The sequence below is a fragment of the Nerophis lumbriciformis genome, linkage group LG10, assembly GCF_033978685.3.
Source record: "Nerophis lumbriciformis linkage group LG10, RoL_Nlum_v2.1, whole genome shotgun sequence".
In the NCBI taxonomy this organism is placed as follows: domain Eukaryota; kingdom Metazoa; phylum Chordata; class Actinopteri; order Syngnathiformes; family Syngnathidae; genus Nerophis; species Nerophis lumbriciformis.
This window is the reverse complement of record NC_084557.2, coordinates 19,628,192-19,647,758: the sequence shown is the minus strand read 5'-3', so window position 1 is coordinate 19,647,758 and position 19,567 is coordinate 19,628,192. Positions and strand designations below refer to the sequence as shown.

The window sequence follows — 19,567 nt, the reverse complement described above, 5'->3', positions numbered from 1 at the left end:
TTTGTTTGCTTCCTTTTGTTTGTAGTTTGTTAGTGTTTTAAATAAATATGTATTTACCTTCACGCCATGACCAGTCCAGCTTTACTTGCATCTCGGGAAAACAAACACACCATAGTCCACGTCCTGACACAATGTTTACAAATCAGAAAAGGCAAACATCAAGTTTTCAGCAAATAAATGGCGTGCATTCAACTAAAACATTTGAAAAATGTTTGTGTATGTCATTCCTACAATTTAATTGCATTTGTAATTTTTAAAGTAACCGTAATTTAGAATATGCACAAATGTAATTTATTTTGAGAAATCCTGTTTAATTTAGATACAAAATGATTAATAATCCAATTTTTTTTAATCATCATTTGACATCAATAAAATAAATAGAACCTAGGTTATGCCGAGGCATCCTGGCCATTACCATAAATTATGAACCTTGGAACTTGGCAGGAGCGCCCGTAATTATTGCGACGTCTTTAAAATGAGTTGATCTCCATGAGACTCGGTGGAGTCAGCATGCAGTACATTCCATGCTAACACTAATGCCCAGATTAAATAAATATAGGGCAGGGGGATTAGTCCAACTCGGGGGGCCTTCCCTCTATGCGCACAACTTCAGAAAATCTAATTTAATACCATTTACATGAACATACAAGTTTGTCAGAGGCATAGTCTTCAAAGCGAGGATGCACAGAACCGGTTTTCCCCCCTATTTATCTTTTTAAAGTTGTCTGTGGTGTAGCTTCTCTGCTGCAATGAGACCCCTGTTATGTGGAAAGAATAACTCTCCCATACAAGCTGAATAGTACGTGTTCTGCTATAAACTCGGTAAAGCCAAACATGTACTTTTCACTACTATTGCAAGCTTAACGAACAGCTTTAGACAGCAACTGATTACATAATCTCGGTCAGAGGCGAGAACAATGTAACTTTACTTATTGACTCGGTGGGGTTATTGCTCTCGTTGGTCTGAACAGTAAAAGAGTGAGAGGCTAAGCTTGGTGAGAACATACAGTTGTGGTCAAAAGTGTACATGCACATCATGTCATGGCTGTCTTGAGTTTCCAATGATTTCTACAACTCTTATTTTTTTTGTGATAGAGTGATTGGAGCACATACTTGTTTGTCACAAAAAAACATTCATGAAGTTTGGTTCTTTTATGAATTTATTATGGGTCTACTGAAAATGTGACCAAATCTGCTGGGTCAAAAGTATACATACAGCAATGTTAATATTTGGTTACATGTCCCTTGGCAAGTTTCACTGCATCCACAAGCTTCTGGTTGAATTTTTGACCACTCCTCTTGACAAAATTGGTGCAGTTCAGCTAAATGTATTGGTTTTCTGACATGACTTGTTTCTTCAGCATTGTCCACACGTCAGGGCTTTGGGAAGGCCATTCTAAACCCTTAATTCTAGCCTGATTAAGCCATTCCTTTACCACTTTTGACGTGTGTTTGGCGGTCATTGCCCTGTTGGAACACCCAACTGCACCCAACGTCTGGGCTGATGATTTTAAGTTGTCCTGAAGAATTTGGAGGTAATCCTCCTTTTCATTGTCCCATTTAAAGCACCAGTTCCATTGGCAGCAAAACAGGCCCAGAGCATAATACTACCACCGTTAAAGGCCTCACCTTTTCTCCTCCAGACATATTGCTGGGTATTGTGGCCAAACTGCTCAATTTTTGTTACCTCTGACATCACATGGACAAAGATAAGACCTTCTGGAGGAAAGTTCTGTGGTCAGATGAAACAAAAATGTAGCTATTTTGTGAAAAGAGGAGTGGTCAAAAATTCAACCAGAAGCTTGTGGATGGCTACCAAAAGCGCCTTTTTGCAGTGAAACTTACCAAAGGACATGTAACAAAATATTAACATTGGTGTATGTATACTTTTGACCCAGCAGATTTGGTCACATTTTCAGTAGACCCATAATAAATTCATAAAAGAACCAAACTTCATGAATGTTTTTTTGTGACCAACAAGTATGTGCTCCAATCACTCTATCACAAAAAAATAAGAGTTGTAGAAATTATTGGAAACTCATGACAGCCATGACATTAAGTTTTTTACAAGTGTATGTAAACTTTTGACCACAACTGTATGTATGCAAAAGGCTTCACTCTGCATACGCCATCAGTATATATATATATACAGGTAAAAGCCAGTAAATTAGAATATTTTGAAAAACTTGATTTATTTCAGTAATTGCATTCAAAAGGTGTAACTTGTACATTATATTTATTCATTGCACACAGACTGATGCATTCAAATGTTTATTTCATTTAATTTTGATGATTTGAAGTGGCAACAAATGAAAATCCAAAATTTCGTGTGTCACAAAATTAGAATATTACTTAAGGCTAATACAAAAAAGGGATTTTTAGAAATGTTGGCCAACTGAAAAGTATGAAAATGAAAAATATGAGCATTTACAATACTCAATACTTGGTTGGAGCTCCTTTTGCCTCAATTACTGCGTTAATGCGGTGTGGCATGGAGTCGATGAGTTTCTGGCACTGCTCAGGTGTTATGAGAGCCCAGGTTGCTCTGATAGTGGCCTTCAACTCTTCTGCGTTTTTGGGTCTGGCATTCTGCATCTTCCTTTTCACAATACCCCACAGATTTTCTATGGGGCTAAGGTCAGGGGAGTTGGCGGGCCAATTTAGAACAGAAATACCATGGTCCGTAAACCAGGCACGGGTAGATTTTGCGCTGTGTGCAGGCGCCAAGTCCTGTTGGAACTTGAAATCTCCATCTCCATAGAGCAGGTCAGCAGCAGGAAGCATGAAGTGCTCTAAAACTTGCTGGTAGACGGCTGCGTTGACCCTGGATCTCAGGAAACAGAGTGGACCGACACCAGCAGATGACATGGCACCCCAGACCATCACTGATGGTGGAAACTTTACACTAGACTTCAGGCAACGTGGATCCTGTGCCTCTCCTGTCTTCCTCCAGACTATGGGACCTCGATTTCCAAAGGAAATGCAAAATTTGCATGGTTGGGTGATGGTTTGGGGTGCCATGTCATCTGCTGGTGTCGGTCCACTCTGTTTCCTGAGATCCCGGGTCAACGCAGCCGTCTACCAGCAAGTTTTAGAGCACTTCATGCTTCCTGCTGCTGACCTGCTCTATGGAGATGGAGATTTCAAGTTCCAACAGGACTTGGCGCCTGCACACAGTGCAAAATCTACCCGTGCCTGGTTTACGGACCATGGTATTTCTGTTCTAAATTGGCCCGCCAACTCCCCTGACCTTAGCCCCATAGAAAATCTGTGGGGTATTGTGAAAAGGAAGATGCAGAATGCCAGACCCAAAAACGCAGAAGAGTTGAAGGCCACTATCAGAGCAACCTGGGCTCTCATAACACCTGAGCAGTGCTAGAAACTCATCGACTCCATGCCACACCGCATTAACGCAGTAATTGAGGCAAAAGGAGCTCCAACCAAGTATTGAGTATTGTACATGCTCATATTTTTCATTTTCATACATTTCAGTTGGCCAACATTTCTAAAAATCCCTTTTTTGTATTAGCCTTAAGTAATATTCTAATTTTGTGACACACGGAATTTTGGATTTTCATTTGTTGCCACTTCAAATCATCAAAATTAAATGAAATAAACATTTGAATGCATCAGTCTGTGTGCAATGAATAAATATAATGTACAAGTTTTGAATGCAATTACTGAAATAAATCAAGTTTTTCAAAATATTCTAATTTACTGGCTTTTACCTGTATATAGTATAGATCAGTATTCCTGACATGTGTTGCCCCTCTGCAGAATAAACAGAATGGGGCCCTCAGTACACACAGCTCTCCTCAGACACCGCATGGCAATAGATGGTTCTGACATTATCAGCGAAAGCCACCTTGTCTTACATTCCACCAGGGAGACAAGAGGAGATCAACCAGCCCATCTCCTCCATCCCAGTGATTGAATGAGGTGTTTGACATTGATGCATATACCTCTCTTTTTTAAGAGGTTTTAGGATTTTACGCACCTTAACAGTTTTTCAGCAATAAAGATTAACCTTTTTATTTAATACACACAACGCTATTAGTGGACCTATAGTGATTTTAATCTACATTTAAAACACTTCCTTGTGGTTTATTTAATATGTATTGAATATGCTTTGGTGTAAATTGTGCTCCACAGTCACTTTTTTAACCTGCTTTTTGAGTCTGTCTGCAAGATGTTTGATGGTGGAGGCGTTCCCAGATTGCAAATGAAACCTTGCCCAAACCTCTCCAAAAGTATCATGATTTATATTGAAAATGTACACTGTTTAAATATATTTCTTAAAGTTGTCGCCGCTGCTTTTTTTTTCCACACACAAAAACCTTTATAAACATTATATACAGTCGTGGTCAAAAGTTTACATACACTTGTAAAGAACATAATGTCATAGCTGTCTTGAGTTTCCAATAATTTCTACGACTCTTATTTTGTTGTGATAGAGTGATTGGAGCACATACTTGTTTGTCACAAAAACATTCATGAAGTTTGGTTCTTTTATGAATTTATTATGGGTCTACTGAAAATGTGACCAAATCTGCTGGGTCAAAAGTATACATACAGCAATGTTAATATTTGGTAAACCAACAAATTTGGCAAACCGCACCAATTTTGTCAAGAGGAGTAGTCAAAGATTCAACCAGAAGCTTGCGGATGGCTATCAAAAGCGCCTTATTGCAGTGAAACTTGCCAAGGGACAATGCTGAAGAAACAAGTCCATGTCAGAAATGGACTTGTTTCTGACATGGACTTGTCAGAAACAAGAAATGTTAATATTTCAACTCAGAAATATTAACATTTCTGAGTTGAATTGAGAAGTAAAATACACAACGCACATTCAAAACACACATTATTTGTATTATATTTTTATCTAGTGCCAATCTTCAGATTTTTTATTTTTGTTTTACAGTGTTATTGTTTTTTAAGAGTTTCAGTTTTTTATTAAAAACAATTCAGTTTTCAGATTCACTTCTCGTTTTTAGTTTCAACCTACTTACATTATTTTTACGTGGAGAGAGAGAAGGCGTAGAGTTTTCTAAGAGCTCAGAGCTTAGACATGTATCACATACATGATAGTGGATTGGTAAAGGCGGACCTGCCCTGTTAACTAATGCAAGGAAACACAATTGCCTTGTCCTATGTCTATATTCAGTTGTTTGAAAACAGATAACCCTGCATTGAAATAGACCAAACTTTAGTTTCTTAAGTGATTTAATTCAAAAATGCACACACGCACACAGGAAAACAAAAAGGCATTACAAATTGTCAATAAAATGATGTTCTAGGTATGTCTAATATGTCTATTGCTAAGAGTCTTCTGAACACTAGGAAGTGTGATCTTGCTCTTTTTTTAAAAATGAAAAAAAAGAGACGTGAATCAGAAAAACATTAAGTTGAAAATAACACTCAAAAAAACAAAAACAGTGTAGTAAAAAAAATCTGAAAAGTGGTATTAAATGAAACATACCATAAAACAAAAGTGATCCACAAAAAATATGTATAATTTAAAATATATACTCTGTAAATATTTTTGTTTTTACAAAAAAAGGTCCACGAATCATGTTATTTTTGAATATTTATGTTTTGATTTTTTTAATTCAACATTTCATAATACCAATACTTGTTTCAGTATCAATACAACTTTTTCTAGAATGCCATTGTATTCAATACCATAAAATACTGGCAGTGTTCTGGCATTATAGGGTTTGTCCAATAATGATCCAGAACTTTGTCTTACAAAACACATAGAAAAAAATACATTTAAAACTGACAAATTCATTCCCAAATGTGTTTCAAAATAAAATAATTAAAGAATGAAATCTGAAGGCAGAAATGACTAGAACGTGCTAAGGAAAACAAGTTTGAAAGTAGATTTAGGTGTGCTCCATGGAAAGAGGAGATGGATAAAAACAGAACCAATTAGCTGCTGTGATGGAAAAAAACCCAGACCTGAGTCATGTAGCGCTTGTAGCACTCGTAAGAATTTTAATTATTTCAGTTGGATTGATTGACGGCAGAAAAATATGATTGCTTTCTAGAGCTACTTACTGACATTGACGCTATAACAAAGTCAACAAACAGTTGCCATGTTCAGATTCCAACACTCAAATGTCTCCTGTTATGTCTTTTTCTACGGTGCCACAGGTGCCAATGCCCCCCTCAGCATGATGGGCCAGACTGCCAGCAGTCAAGACGTAGTTTCCATGGCAACGGCTACGCCTGGTTTCCCCCCATAAAGCCATGCTTTGATAGCCATCTTTCCCTGGAGTTTATGACGGAGGAAGATGACGGACTGCTTCTATATGCCGGCCCTTTGGCCACTCTTCTGCCAGGAGATGTTGAAGACTTCATGGCCATAGGTAAAGAGAACGGGTCTGGATAATTAGATGTGATTATATGTGCGCCATAGGCCCTCTGGACCATGAATTTATGGAAGTTAGCTTTTGTGTCTCTCATTACTGGATGGTACTTCATATGATACTATGAGTATATGCAGTCCGTACTTAATTATACAGTCTCTCATGCTGTGTGCCCTGTTCACTTTCACTATTCATGTTTGGTGCCATATATATTTCAGTGCAAAATATCATTTTTAACGTCATCTGTAGAACTAAAATATAAAAACAAAATCCTTGTTGCTTATTTTACTGAAAAATAATGATGATGTTCATGAAGGTCTATGGCCCCTTCTACACTAAGTCAGCTAAGGTTATCCAGGGTAAATCCCACCTAACCTTATCCTTGTCCACACACACACAATGGTCGTTTAAGACCCCCTCCCAGACCTAGTGCGCTCGCGCGGAAAATGCGCACGTTATTGTCACCTCCAGTGTTGCTTTGTGTGCAAGTTCTTAAATGTAACTTATCTGAACAATATCCAGTGTTGTGGTATTTCAAGTAACTGGAATCCATTATGCTGTGGGGCCCTATTGTAGTGAATCACACCTGAGCCATCATCAATTTATCAAATATTTGATGGACATGTGAAAGTAAACAATGTGATAAAGAACATTTTTAGGGATGTCCGATAATGGCGTTTTGCCGATATCCGATATTCCGATATTGTCCAACTATTTAATTACCGATACCGATATTAACCGATATATACAGTCGTGGAATTAACACATTATTATCCCTAATTTGGACAACCAGGTACTGTGAAGATAAGGTACTTAAAAAAAAAATCAATAAAATAAGATAAATAAATTAAAAACATTTTCTTGAATAAAAAATAAAGTAAAACAATATAAAAACAGTTACATTGAAACTAGTAATTAATGAAAATTATTAAAATTAACTGTTAAAGGTTAGTACTATTAGTGGACCAGCAGCACGCACAATCATGTGTGCTTACGGACTGTATCCCTTGCAGACTGTATTGATATATATTGATATATAATGTAGGAACCAGAATATTAATATCAGAAAGAAACAACACTTTTGTGTGAATGATTGTGAATGAGTGTAAATGGGGGAGGAAGGTTTTTTGGGATGGTGCACTAATTGTAAGTGTATCTTGTGTTTTTTATGTTGATTTAATAAAAAAAAAATAATAATAAAAACAAAAAAAAACAAACGATACAGATAATAAAAAACCGATACCGATAATTTCCAATATTACATTTTAACACATTTATCGGCCGATAATATCGGCAGGCCGATATTATCAGACATCTCTAAACATTTTACATCAATCAATCTAAGGATCTAGATATCTGGTCAGGACACTCACTTCACCTTCATTGTCTATTCGCTTTTGGTGACTTTATATACTCTGGACCTCGACGTTGAGTCCGCGACATACATGGCGCACAATAACTGATATAGTCTGCTTTGCCAGTCCAAAAGCATTTGCCGTTTTTCGTAGTTTTCCCTCGTCGGCCAGGTATTACAAAGCACACGCAGCCTTTTTGATCACATTCACGGGAGCCCGCATTCTCGTTGTCTCTTCTTCGACAAATGGACAAAGTTTTTTGGTAAGCAGAATCACAGCTGACCTGGACATTCGAAAGTTATCTTGCCGTCTGAGAAGTGTTGTATCCCAAATAGCTGCAATCGCTTTCTCTTAAGGTATTCATGTGTGATTTCCACAAGCGTCTGTACATGTAGAAGAAGGAGGAACACGGGCATGTCTGGATGACTCGGCTCCATATTTCCAGCGGTTAGCTCTGAGTTAAAAAAACGCTTTATTATGAAGCTGGCTGTGGCACGTTCTTTCTGACGTCACTTGCTGTGTGGGGCACAGTCTTTCTGGCATCACTTCTTCTCCGAACTCAGTTTGTAAACAATCAATGAGTCCATACAAAGCTAACCACTTACCCATGTAAAAAATTGTCCGAGGAGGGGGACCTTAAACAATGATTCAGTGTGGCTGAAAGGGGGCTTAGGCTAAATAATTATTCGTTTAAGGGGTTATCCGGCTTAGTGTAGACATAGCCTAAGTGGTGAAGCTTTTGTTTGTCACAGCCACAAGCAGACCATGACGTTATATATGTTTGAACAATCTCATGAGAGCTAAATGCAATAGTCCTATTGAAGCGAATTCGGTTAGATTGTGCTGGTCACCTGTTATTGTGGCAAGTAATTGTTTCATATTTCCAAGGAATAAGGTACAAATATGACATGATCAATACATCTCGCACACTGTGTCAACAACTGGCAGCAGTCTGCTCAAACAGCTAATTGTCATTGTTTCCATAACAACCAACTGCATGGACGTCACATGTGGTACTGAAACAAATGTTTATCATTTCATTGATTCCTCTGCATAATTGCAGTATTGATGAATCGTGAACCTTCCCGCTGTATGTCATTTAGTGGGATTGGAAATATCTTGAATGTTCGCCAACTGTTTGCATTACATACTAAATGTGTAACAAAGGTCAGTCGGCATGCCTCTACTACATTACTTTGTGTAGACCTCACTTCCCAATGCCTTAAGAGCAATGCTGGACAGTGAGTTGACAGCCTGTGGCTTTTAGCTTCTTGGCGAGCACTGCTGGACTAAATTGTCAATGAGTGTATATTCATAAACGTACTTTTTTCCTTTTTCAAAAAGGAATAATAAATCGGATAATACACATAAGGAACTATTTAAAATGTGTAATAGCCCATTTCAGGCAAATTTATTTTGTTCTTGACAAGGTTCAAAAGCCTTAGATGAGTCATTTGAGTAACACAACTGAAAGTAACAGGAGTGAGTTTAGTTTAAAGGGGAACATTATCACAATTTCAGAAGGGTTAAAACCATTAAAAATCAGTTCCCAGTGGCTTATTATATTTTTCGAAGATTTTTTCAAAATTTTACCCATCACGCAATATCCCTAAAAAAAAAGCTTCAAAGTGCCTGATTTTAACCATCGTTATAAACACCCGTCCATTTTCCTGTGACGTCACATAGTGAAGCCAACACAAACAAACATGGCGGAAAGAACACCAAGCTATAGTGACATTAGCTCGGATTCAGACTCGGATTTTAGCGGTTTAAGCGATTCAACAGATTACGAATGTATTGAAACGGATGGTTGTAGTGTGGAGGCAGGTAGCAAAAACGAAATTGAAGAAGAAACTGAAGCTATTGAGCCATATCGGTTTGAACCGTATGCAAGCGAAACCGACAAACGACACGACAGCCAGCGACACGGGAGAAAGCGAGGACGAATTCGGCGATCGCCTTCTTTGTTTGGCATTAAAGGAAACTAACAACTATGAACTAAGTTTACAGCATATGAAATACATTTGGCAACAACATGCACTTTGAGAGTGCAGACAGCCCATATTTCATCAATTAATATATTCTGTAGACATACCCTCATCCACGCTCTTTTCCTGAAAGCTGATCTGTCCAGTCTTGCAGTTGATGTCAGCAGGCCAGGGAAGCTAGGGTCGATAGGGGGTTTAGCTCGCTCGTCTGCGGGAACAAACTGCCGCCATTGCTTGCCGTGCTACCGAGGTCCTTTGTCCCTGAATTGCTCACACACTCCGGCGGATTCAATGGGGGTCTGGCGGCAGATTTCTTTGACTTTATCGTTGGAAATGCATCTGCTTTGAGTGTCGCAGGATATCCACACATTCTTGCCATCTCTGTCGTAGCATAGCTTTCGTCGGTAAAGTGTGCAGAAGAAACGTCCAATTTCTTGCCACTTTCGCATCTTTGGGCCACTGGTGCAACTTGAATCCGTCCCTGTTCGTGTTGTTACACCCTCCGACAACACACCGACGAGGCATGATGTCTCCAAGGTACGGAAAACAGTCGAAAAAACGGAAAATAACAGAGCTGATTCGACTCGGTGTTTGAGAAAATGGCGGATTGCTTCCCGATGTGACGTCACAACGTGACATCATCGCTCCGAGAGCGAATATTAGAAAGGCGTTTAATTCGCCAAAATTCACCCATTTAGAGTTCGGAAATCGGTTAAAAAAATATATGGTCTTTTTTCTGCAACATCAAGGTATATATTGACGCTTACATAGGTCTGGTGATAATGTTCCCCTTTAAGCATGGATGTAGCAAATACTGTGCATGAAATATAGGCACATGGCATTCATGCTAATAGCTTGTTAATGCTAAGCACACTACAGATTTTTTTTTTCCTAATCAATTAATCATCATCAACAAAATAGTAAGACGACTGTCCTGTCAAAATTCAAATGTCATTAGACATACAAAAATATACAGTAAATGCATAATGGCTTTTGGCCTTCCAAAAGCCTGCAAAGGATCTGAATTTTGCAACTTCCTCTGGACCATTGCACTCGTGAAATATTCTAAATTTAAACATTTTTGTAAGAGTAACAGAACTGAGTAAAAACCCAGAGACGCTGCTCAAGTGTGATTTATATTTTTACATATTTAAAACAAACTTGAAATACATATACATACATATTACATACATACAATATTACATATATGGTAATATTGTACTTGATAATTGGGATTTGTTATATATTGTATACATTTTATAAAAATATAATATAATACATCAGTATATACCGTATTTTTCGGAGTATAAGTCGCTCCGTAGTATAAGGCGTACCGGCCGAAAAGGCATAATAAAGAAAGAAAAAAACATATATAAGTCGCACTGGAGTGCAAGTCGCATTTTTTGGGGACATTTATTTGAGAAAACCCAACACCAAGAATAGACATTTGAAAGGCAATTTAAAATAAATAAAGAATAGTGAACAACAGGCTGAATAAGTGTACGTTATATGACGCATAAATAACCATCTGAGAACGTGCCTGGTATGTTAACGTAACATATTATGGTAAGAGTCATTCAAATAACTATAACATATAGAACATGCTATATGTTTACCAAACAATCTGTCACTCCTAATCGCTAGATCCCATGAAATCGTATACGTCTAGTCTCTTATGTGAATGAGCTAAATAATATTATTTGATATTTTACGGTAATGTGTTAATAATTTCGCACATAAGTCGCTCCTGAGTATAAGTCACACCCCCGGCCAAACTATGAAAAAAACTGCGACTTATAGTCCGAAAAATACGGTAGTTGGCCATACTCTCTTTACACACTACTCTGACTGGTGGTACACTTTGCGCAGTGGCTGGCCGTGCGTTTCAGTGATGACTTATGATTACCTCTCAAAATACCATACATGATGTCACCACATGACCGTTGTTGGAGAAATACCATACGGGAACACATTTACGCCCAACTGTGCATTGAAACACATGCAAACAGTGTACAAAACGGGTTATTTTCTGGCGCATTTAAAAATCTATTAAAACACATCGGCAATTAAAACATATCTTATGTGGTACTGTCAAAATCCATCCATCCATCCATTGTCTACCGCTTATCCCTTTTGGGTTCGTGGGGGGTGCTGGAGCCTATCCCAGCTGCATTTGGGCGGAAGGCGGCGTACACCCTGGACAAAAATACGGTATTATATACTGTATATATAATATGCAAATATTACATATATGTTAGATTTTATATTGCTACTACGGTACATTTTTAGTCTAGTTAATATCTGCATTATCCTTTCCAGCCTTCCCTTTCCATCCTTTGAAACTGAGCTACTGTGTGGAACGATTTCCCTTGTAGATCAATAAAATTTGTCTAAGTCTAAGTCTAAATACAGTTATGATAAGGGTTCACACAAATATGTAAAATACATGTATTGCTTCATATTAAAGTCTAATTGTAATGTTCAAGGTACAGTAGTTGTATTATTTTATTTTTACGTGTTGAAAAAAACAACTTGAAATATAGTTATAAGGATTAACACAAATATGTTAAATACATTTATTTAAATGATTGCATGTTAAAGTGCAACAAGTGCAATTTTTTTCAGTTTTTAAGGTACAATTGTTTTTATTAATTATTTTAACCATATTCATTAAATATATAAATCATATTAATGCGTTTAACAGTTTTATTTTATCCTGCATTGATACATTTTATTTCTTGAGTATACCCATCCGATTGTTTTAGTTTCACTACTAACCTTCCATTCATATTTCCCTCAGTTGTTTATGACTTCCCTGTCTTTTTTTTATACCACATATTGTGTTTTATACTCAATATTTTCTTGGTCCCTTGGGCCTTTTGCCTGAATAGACTACATATTTTTGCATCTGCCTTCTTTTTATTCTTTGGCATTGCTTTTTCTTCCTGACCTTGGCTGCTTTTGGAATACCAATAGTTGCTTTCATAATTGCTTCCCTTCCTGTTTAATAATGTTGTTGTTGTTTTTTCTTTACAGAGCTTATTGGTGGAACCCCCAGTCTGAAAATAAACCATGGTTCTGGTACCCTAGTTCTTCAATTAATAAACAGTGTTGGCTTGGCTGACAGACGCTGGCATCGTCTTGATGTGAGGAGTAACAGTAAAGTAAGACAATTACCCCTAAACTTTCATCACATGAGCATGCCTGCTCGTCGCCTTGCACAAAACAACAAAACTTTACTGGACTTTACTCAATTCCATACCGTCTAAAGCAGGGGTCACCAATGCGGTGCACGCGGGCACCAGGTCGCCCGTAAGGACCAGATGAGTAGACCGCTCGCCTGTTCTAAAAATAGCTCAAATAGCAGCACTTACCAGTGAGCTGCCTCTATTTTTTAAATGTTATTTATTTACTAGCAAGCTGGTCTCGCTTTGCTCGACATTTTTAATTCTAAGAGAGACAAAACTCAAATAGATTTTGAAAATCCAAGAACATATTTTAAAGACTTGGTCTTCACTAACTGACAAAGAAACAGATAACAGATTTGGTGTCCAGTTCAAAGTGTGACATGATTTATTTAAAAATTTGAGAGTTGACTTTTGTATTTTACATGAGTTATTATTTGTACAAACATGGTGCAAAGTAATTCATGATTTGTTAAAAAATGTTAGTGGCTAGCTAGTTAAAATGGGATATTGTGATTTCACAAGACTGTATTAGAAGTGATCATTTGAAAATGTTCAATTTGAAAAATGTGCACTTAGAGAAAATATAAAAGTAAAGTGTTGCATATTGATATTTATCTGTTTCTATATATATTTATTGTGAGAAATCATTAAGATGATCAGTGTTTCCACAAAGATAAATATCATTAATTATTAATAATAACATAGAGTTAAAGGTAAATTGAGCAAATTTTGGCTATTTCTGGCAATTTATTTAAGTGTGTATCAAACTGGTAGCCCTTCGCATTAATCAGTACCCAAGAAGTAGCTCTTGGTTTCAAAAAGGTTGGTGACCCCTGGTCTAAAGCAACCTCTTTTATTGAGACTTTAGCAGAACAAAAATATAGTCTAATTAATTTTGCAGAGATGCCATATAGACTTGGATGGTGCAGATGGTCAGTAAATAAATCAGGAGGAGGAAGGCAAATCGGTTTTGTTGTATAACTGTTGTCCCGAAACCAATATTTTGGTACCAGTACCGGTACCAAAATTATTTTGATACTTTTCGGTACTTTTCTAAATAAAGGAGACCACAAAAAATTGCATTATTGGCTTTATTTTAACAAAAAAATCTTACGGTACATTAAACATATGTTTCCTATTGCAGGTTTGTCCTTAAATAAAATATTGAACATACAAGACAACTTGTCTTTTATTAGGCGGACCGGTACTTTGCAGAGGCAGTATAGTACCGAATATGATTCATTAGTATCGCGGTACTATAATAATACCGGTATACCGTACAACCCTATGTGATAGTATCAGAACAATTGAATGATTCCTGGTGGGATACATCGTAGTTGTCTCGGACCATGAATGTGTTGTTGTTAGTGCTCTAATTTGTGCAGTTTTCCACAAATGCTCCTCTTTGCTAAGTCATTGTAGACAGTTGATTCAGAAAGACACACTGTGATACTTTCTTCCCCTTTTTAAGGAAGTGCGCTTTACTCTTGATCGATGTTCTACTGCAATTGTCATGGAGACAGAAGGTGTCGACTCGTGGGCAATGACAGAGGATCGCTCATCCTGTGAAGTTCGAGGAGTCACACCAAACCGTGAGAAGTAAGTTCTGCAATATACAGAACAAACACAACAAAACAATGCATTTCTCGGGAAAATTGTCAATGGGTTATACTTGTATGTGTAGCGCTTTTCTACCTTCAAGGTACTCAAAGCGCTTTGCCACTCGTTCCACATTCCCCCATTCACACACACATTCACACACTGATGGCGGGAGCTGCCATGCAAGGCCCTAACCACGACCCATCAGGAGCAAGGGTGAAGTGTCTTGCTCAAGGACACCGCGGACGTGACGAGGTTAGGAGAAGGTGGGGATTGAACCAGGAACCCTCAGGTTGCTGGCGCGGCCACTCTCCCAACAGCGCCACGCTGCCCCGGTAGAAATGATAAATACTGTAAAGCTTTATAGTGTGAAGGTGGAACAGCAACAATTCGGGTTTGAAAAATTGAGGAGTGTTTCTTGGCTTTTAGTTGTGGTTGCACACACATTTACACTATATTGCCAAAAGTATTTGGCCACCCATCCAAATGATCATAATCACTAATCCTAATCACTTGGCCCGACCACAGGTGTACACAATCAAGCACTTAGGCATGGAGACTGTTTCTACAAACATTTGTGAAAGAATGGGCCGCTCTTAGGAGCTCAGTGATTTCCAGCGTGGAACTGTCATAGGATGCCACCTGTGCAACAAATCCAGTCGTGACATTTCCTCGCTCCTAAATAATCCAAAGTCAACTGTCGGCTTTATTATAAGAAAATGGAAGAGTTTGGGAACAACAGCAACTCAGCCACAAAGTGGTAGGAGTTTGAAATTTGGTGGAGGAGGAATTATGGTGTTGGGTTGTTTTTCAGGAGTTGGGCTTGGCCTTATTTCCAGTGAAAGGAACTTTGAATTATCCAGGATAACAAAACATTTTGGACAATTCCATGCTCCCAACCTTGTGGGAACAGTTTGGAGTGGGCCCCTTCCTCTCCCAACATGACTGTGCATCAGTGCATAAAGAAAGGTCCATAAAGACATGGATGACAGAGTCTGATGTGGATGAACTTGACTGGCCTGCACAGAGTCCTGACCTGAACCCGATAGAACACCTTTGGGATGAATTAGAACGGAGACTGAGAGCCAGGCCTTCTCGACCAACATCAGTGTGTGACCTCACCAATGCGCATTTGGAAAAATGTTCGAAAATTCCTATAAACACACTCCGCAACCTTGAGGACAGCCTTCTCAGAAGAGTTGATGCTGTAATAGCTGCAAAAGGTGAACCCTATGGGTTAGGAATGGGATGGCACTTCAAGTCCATATATGAGTCAAGGCAGGTGGCCAAATAGTTTTGGAAATATAGTGTAGTTGTTCTCTTTGTGAAAAAATGACATAATAACATGCAGGGGACGAACTTCCCTAGTAGTTAAAACGTACTGCATACAAATGATTAAATATGTATTTATATGTTGCGCATGGTGTTCTGTGTCTTTAAACCTATTTGTCTGACCCTTAAACTGCTTTGCACACTCGTGGCATTCTCTCGAAGATCTTCAAGCACACATGGGAAGTAAAAACCATTTCAGGAGACTACCTCTTGAAGCTCATCGAGAGAATGCCAAGATTGTGCGAAAAAGTAATCAGAGCAAAGGGTGGCTATTTTGAAGAAACTAGTATATATTTTCAGTTTTTTTTTTGCATTCTGTTCACTCATTCGTTAAAATGTTCTTTTCCGTCCCAGGTATTTGAACGGAAGTCACGTGTTGCAGCTCGGAGGAGTCATTGTGAACATGTCATATGAATACCCTCAGCTACAGCACAAACACTATGTAGGATGCATAAAGAACCTACGCCTGGACAGCAAGGTAATGTACAGTCTTACAATACTGTACGTCTTTTGTCTACGAGGGCTGGTTTGACACATGGTTAGATTACAGTAGGTTTGAGAAATAGGCGACAAAACTCAGTTTCTCCGCACAGCTTGACTCATTGTTAGTGAAGATAATACAGATCTCAACTTGAATATATACTGCAAATGTATTCCCAAGGTTGTGTTGGAAAGCATAAACAATATTGCATTACGCCACTTTTACTTCTGGACATACAGTATATGTTACTCCTACATTTCTGAGTTTGTAGTCAGTGGTCAATGTCATGCAAATGATGAAACAAAAATATGAGTTATTCTTTTTACCATCTGAAAAAGGTGTACTGTATGGTATACAGTTACAATTGTAATATCTATATTCTTAATTGCCATGTTATTTCAAAGTCCTATGCAGTTCAGCTAACTTTCTTTATTGGCACAAATTCTAGATTTCCCACTGTTGATTTACTACATCCACTGTACATGCCAGTTTTTCCAAGTACTGTAAGTAACTTTGTACTAAAAACTGTTTGTATTATACGGCATTATTCTTTTAGATTAGTATGTGGTCGTCAAAAGCGAAACTAGACTTTGGCCAGACACACACAGAAAGGAAAATTAGTGATGATAGACAATTTTCGTAGTTTGTTAATATTGTTTCCCTCTTTTTGTAAATATTTTTATTGTGATTATTTAATATTATGTGCTTCTGAGCTGTGATTAAAGGCCTACTGAAATGCGATTTTCTTATTTAAACGGGGATAGCAGGTCCATTCTATGTGTCATACTTGATCATTTCGCGATATTGCTATATTTTTGCTGAAAGGATTTAGTAGAGAACATCGACGATAAAGTTCGCAACTTTTGGTCGCTGATAAAAAAGCTTTGCCTGTACCGGAAGTAGCAGACGAGTAGCGTGACGTCACAGGTTGTGGAACAAACACCTCCCTCCTCCCGTCCATATAACCCGCCAATACAACTCAAACACCCGCACAACACACTCAATCCCACAGCCGAAAATACTGTTCACCTCCCCAAAGTTCATACAGCACATATATTTCCCCAAAGTCCCCAAAGTTACGTACGTGACATGCACATAGCGGCACGCACGTACGGGCAAGCGATCAAATGTTTGGAAGCCGCAGCTGCAAGCGTACTCACGGTACCGTGTCTGCGTATCCAACTCAAAGTCCTCCTGGTAAGAGTCTCTGTTGTCCCAGTTCTCCACAGGCCAATGGTAAAGCTTGACTGTCATCTTCCGGGAATGTAAATAATGAAACACCGGCTGTGTTTGTGTTGCTGCAGTCGGCCGCAATACACCGCTTCCCACCTACAGCTTTCTTCTTTGCTGTCTCCATTGTTCATTGAACAAATTGCAAAAGATTCACCAACACGGATGTCCAGAATACTGTGGAATTTTGCGATGAAAACAGACGTCTTAATAGCTGGCCACCATACTGTCCCAAAATGTCCTCTACAATCCGTGACGTCACGCGCTGACGTCATCATACCGAGACGTTTACAGCAGGATATTTCGCACAAAATTTAAAATTGCGCTTTAGTAAGCTAACCCGGCCGTATTGGCATGTGTTGCAATGTTAAGATTTCATCATTGATATATAAACTATCAGACTGCGTGGTCGGTAGTAGTGGGTTTCAGTAGGCCTCTAACCGATTTGTGTTTTTATTGGTTCTCTAATCGATTATTTGGAAAAAAACAAAAAGGTAGATTCGCATTAACTTTGTTTAATTTAGAGGTAACCTGACCTTACAAAACCAACAGTGGAGTGCTAAGAGGCACATACCGTATTTTCCGGACTATAAGTCGCTCCGGAGTATAAGTCGCACCGGCCGAAAATGCATAATAAAGAAGGAAAAAAACATATATAAGTCGCACTGGAGTATAAGTCGCATTTTTGGGGAAATATATTTGATAAAACCCAACACCAAGAATAGACATTTGAAAGGCAATTTAAAATAAATAAAGAATAGTGAACAACAGGCTGAATAAGTGTACGTTATATGAGGCATAAATAACCAACTGAGAACGTGCCTGGTATGTTAACGTAACATATTATGGTAAGAGTCATTCAAATAACTATAACATATAGAACATGCTATACGTTTACCAAACAATCTGTCACTCCTAATCGCTAAATCCCATGAAATCTTATACGTCTAGTCTCTTAAGTGAATGAGCTAAATAATATTATTTGATATTTTACGGTAATGTGTTAATAATTTCACACATAAGTCGCTCCTGAGTATAAGTCGCACCCCCAGCCAAACTATGAAATAAACTGTGACTTATAGTCCGAAAAATACGGTACATAGCATAGGAAAAAAAATACTTTTTTTTCAAAATAAATATAAGAAATACATATTTTTTAGAAGAATTTAACAAACAAAAACATGTGGAAATTACACAAGAATGTAACATTTAGTAACATTTTCAAAACGTTTTAAGAACCGTTGTCATCTCCCTAGCAAATTCTGTTGAAACTAAAAAAAAATTTAATATCGTGCAAAGGTTTATTTAGATTTACAAGATGAAACTCTTAAATGACACAGGCTAATAACATGCAACTCAATATATGTCAAGCCTTCTTTTGTTATCATGTTGATGATCATCGCTTACAGTGTTTGAAAACATTAAATTGAAAATCTCAAAAAATATGGGGTTTTCAAAAACTGAAACCATAATCGTCAAAATGATAACAAATAAAAGCTTGACATTTTTCACTTTGTATGTGATGAGTTAATATTACATATTAGTTTCACATTTGAAGATGAATGGCTAACAACATTTTTGGAGTTCCACCTGTATATTATAATGACTGAGTGAAAATGTGGTTAGAGGAAAACATGGACATTTTCTCTCACTACAAGAGAACATTTCTACCGAAAATCAGGAGCACTTTGCAAGCTTTTGACCACAAACTTAGTCACTGCTTGGTGACATTTGTGTACTCTTTCTTGCCGCGGTGAAAGGACAAGCCAGAGGGAGACGTAAACGGGTGCTGTGATTGCCCGCCTTGAAACGAGTCAGAATCCGTCTCTAGTCTTGCCAATCTAAATGAGAAGACTTTAACTTTAATCAAATAAATAATAGTACTAACATTATAGGTGGTGTTAGTTAGTCCTCGTTGTATTTAGGGCAATTGATTCCTGCTGTGATGAGATCGGTGCGGTTAAATTAAATTCATTTATAATTATTGCATGCTGTGTTTTCAATAGTTTTAGCATATTGCTCG

At 37.9% G+C, this 19,567-nt stretch overlaps 1 protein-coding gene across 2 annotated transcripts in view; it reads left to right on the top strand.

Moving 5' to 3' along the window:
• Nucleotides 1-19,567, top strand: part of LOC133612574 (neural-cadherin-like) — a 347,009-nt gene that overhangs the window by 248,443 nt on the left and 78,999 nt on the right. For both annotated transcript variants that reach the window (XM_061970110.1, XM_061970109.1), the window contains exons 23-26: nt 6,157-6,371; nt 12,751-12,878; nt 14,374-14,501; nt 16,188-16,311. In XM_061970110.1, coding sequence (XP_061826094.1) covers nt 6,157-6,371; nt 12,751-12,878; nt 14,374-14,501; nt 16,188-16,311 — 595 coding nt within the window. The remainder of the gene's footprint in view (nt 1-6,156; nt 6,372-12,750; nt 12,879-14,373; nt 14,502-16,187; nt 16,312-19,567) is intronic.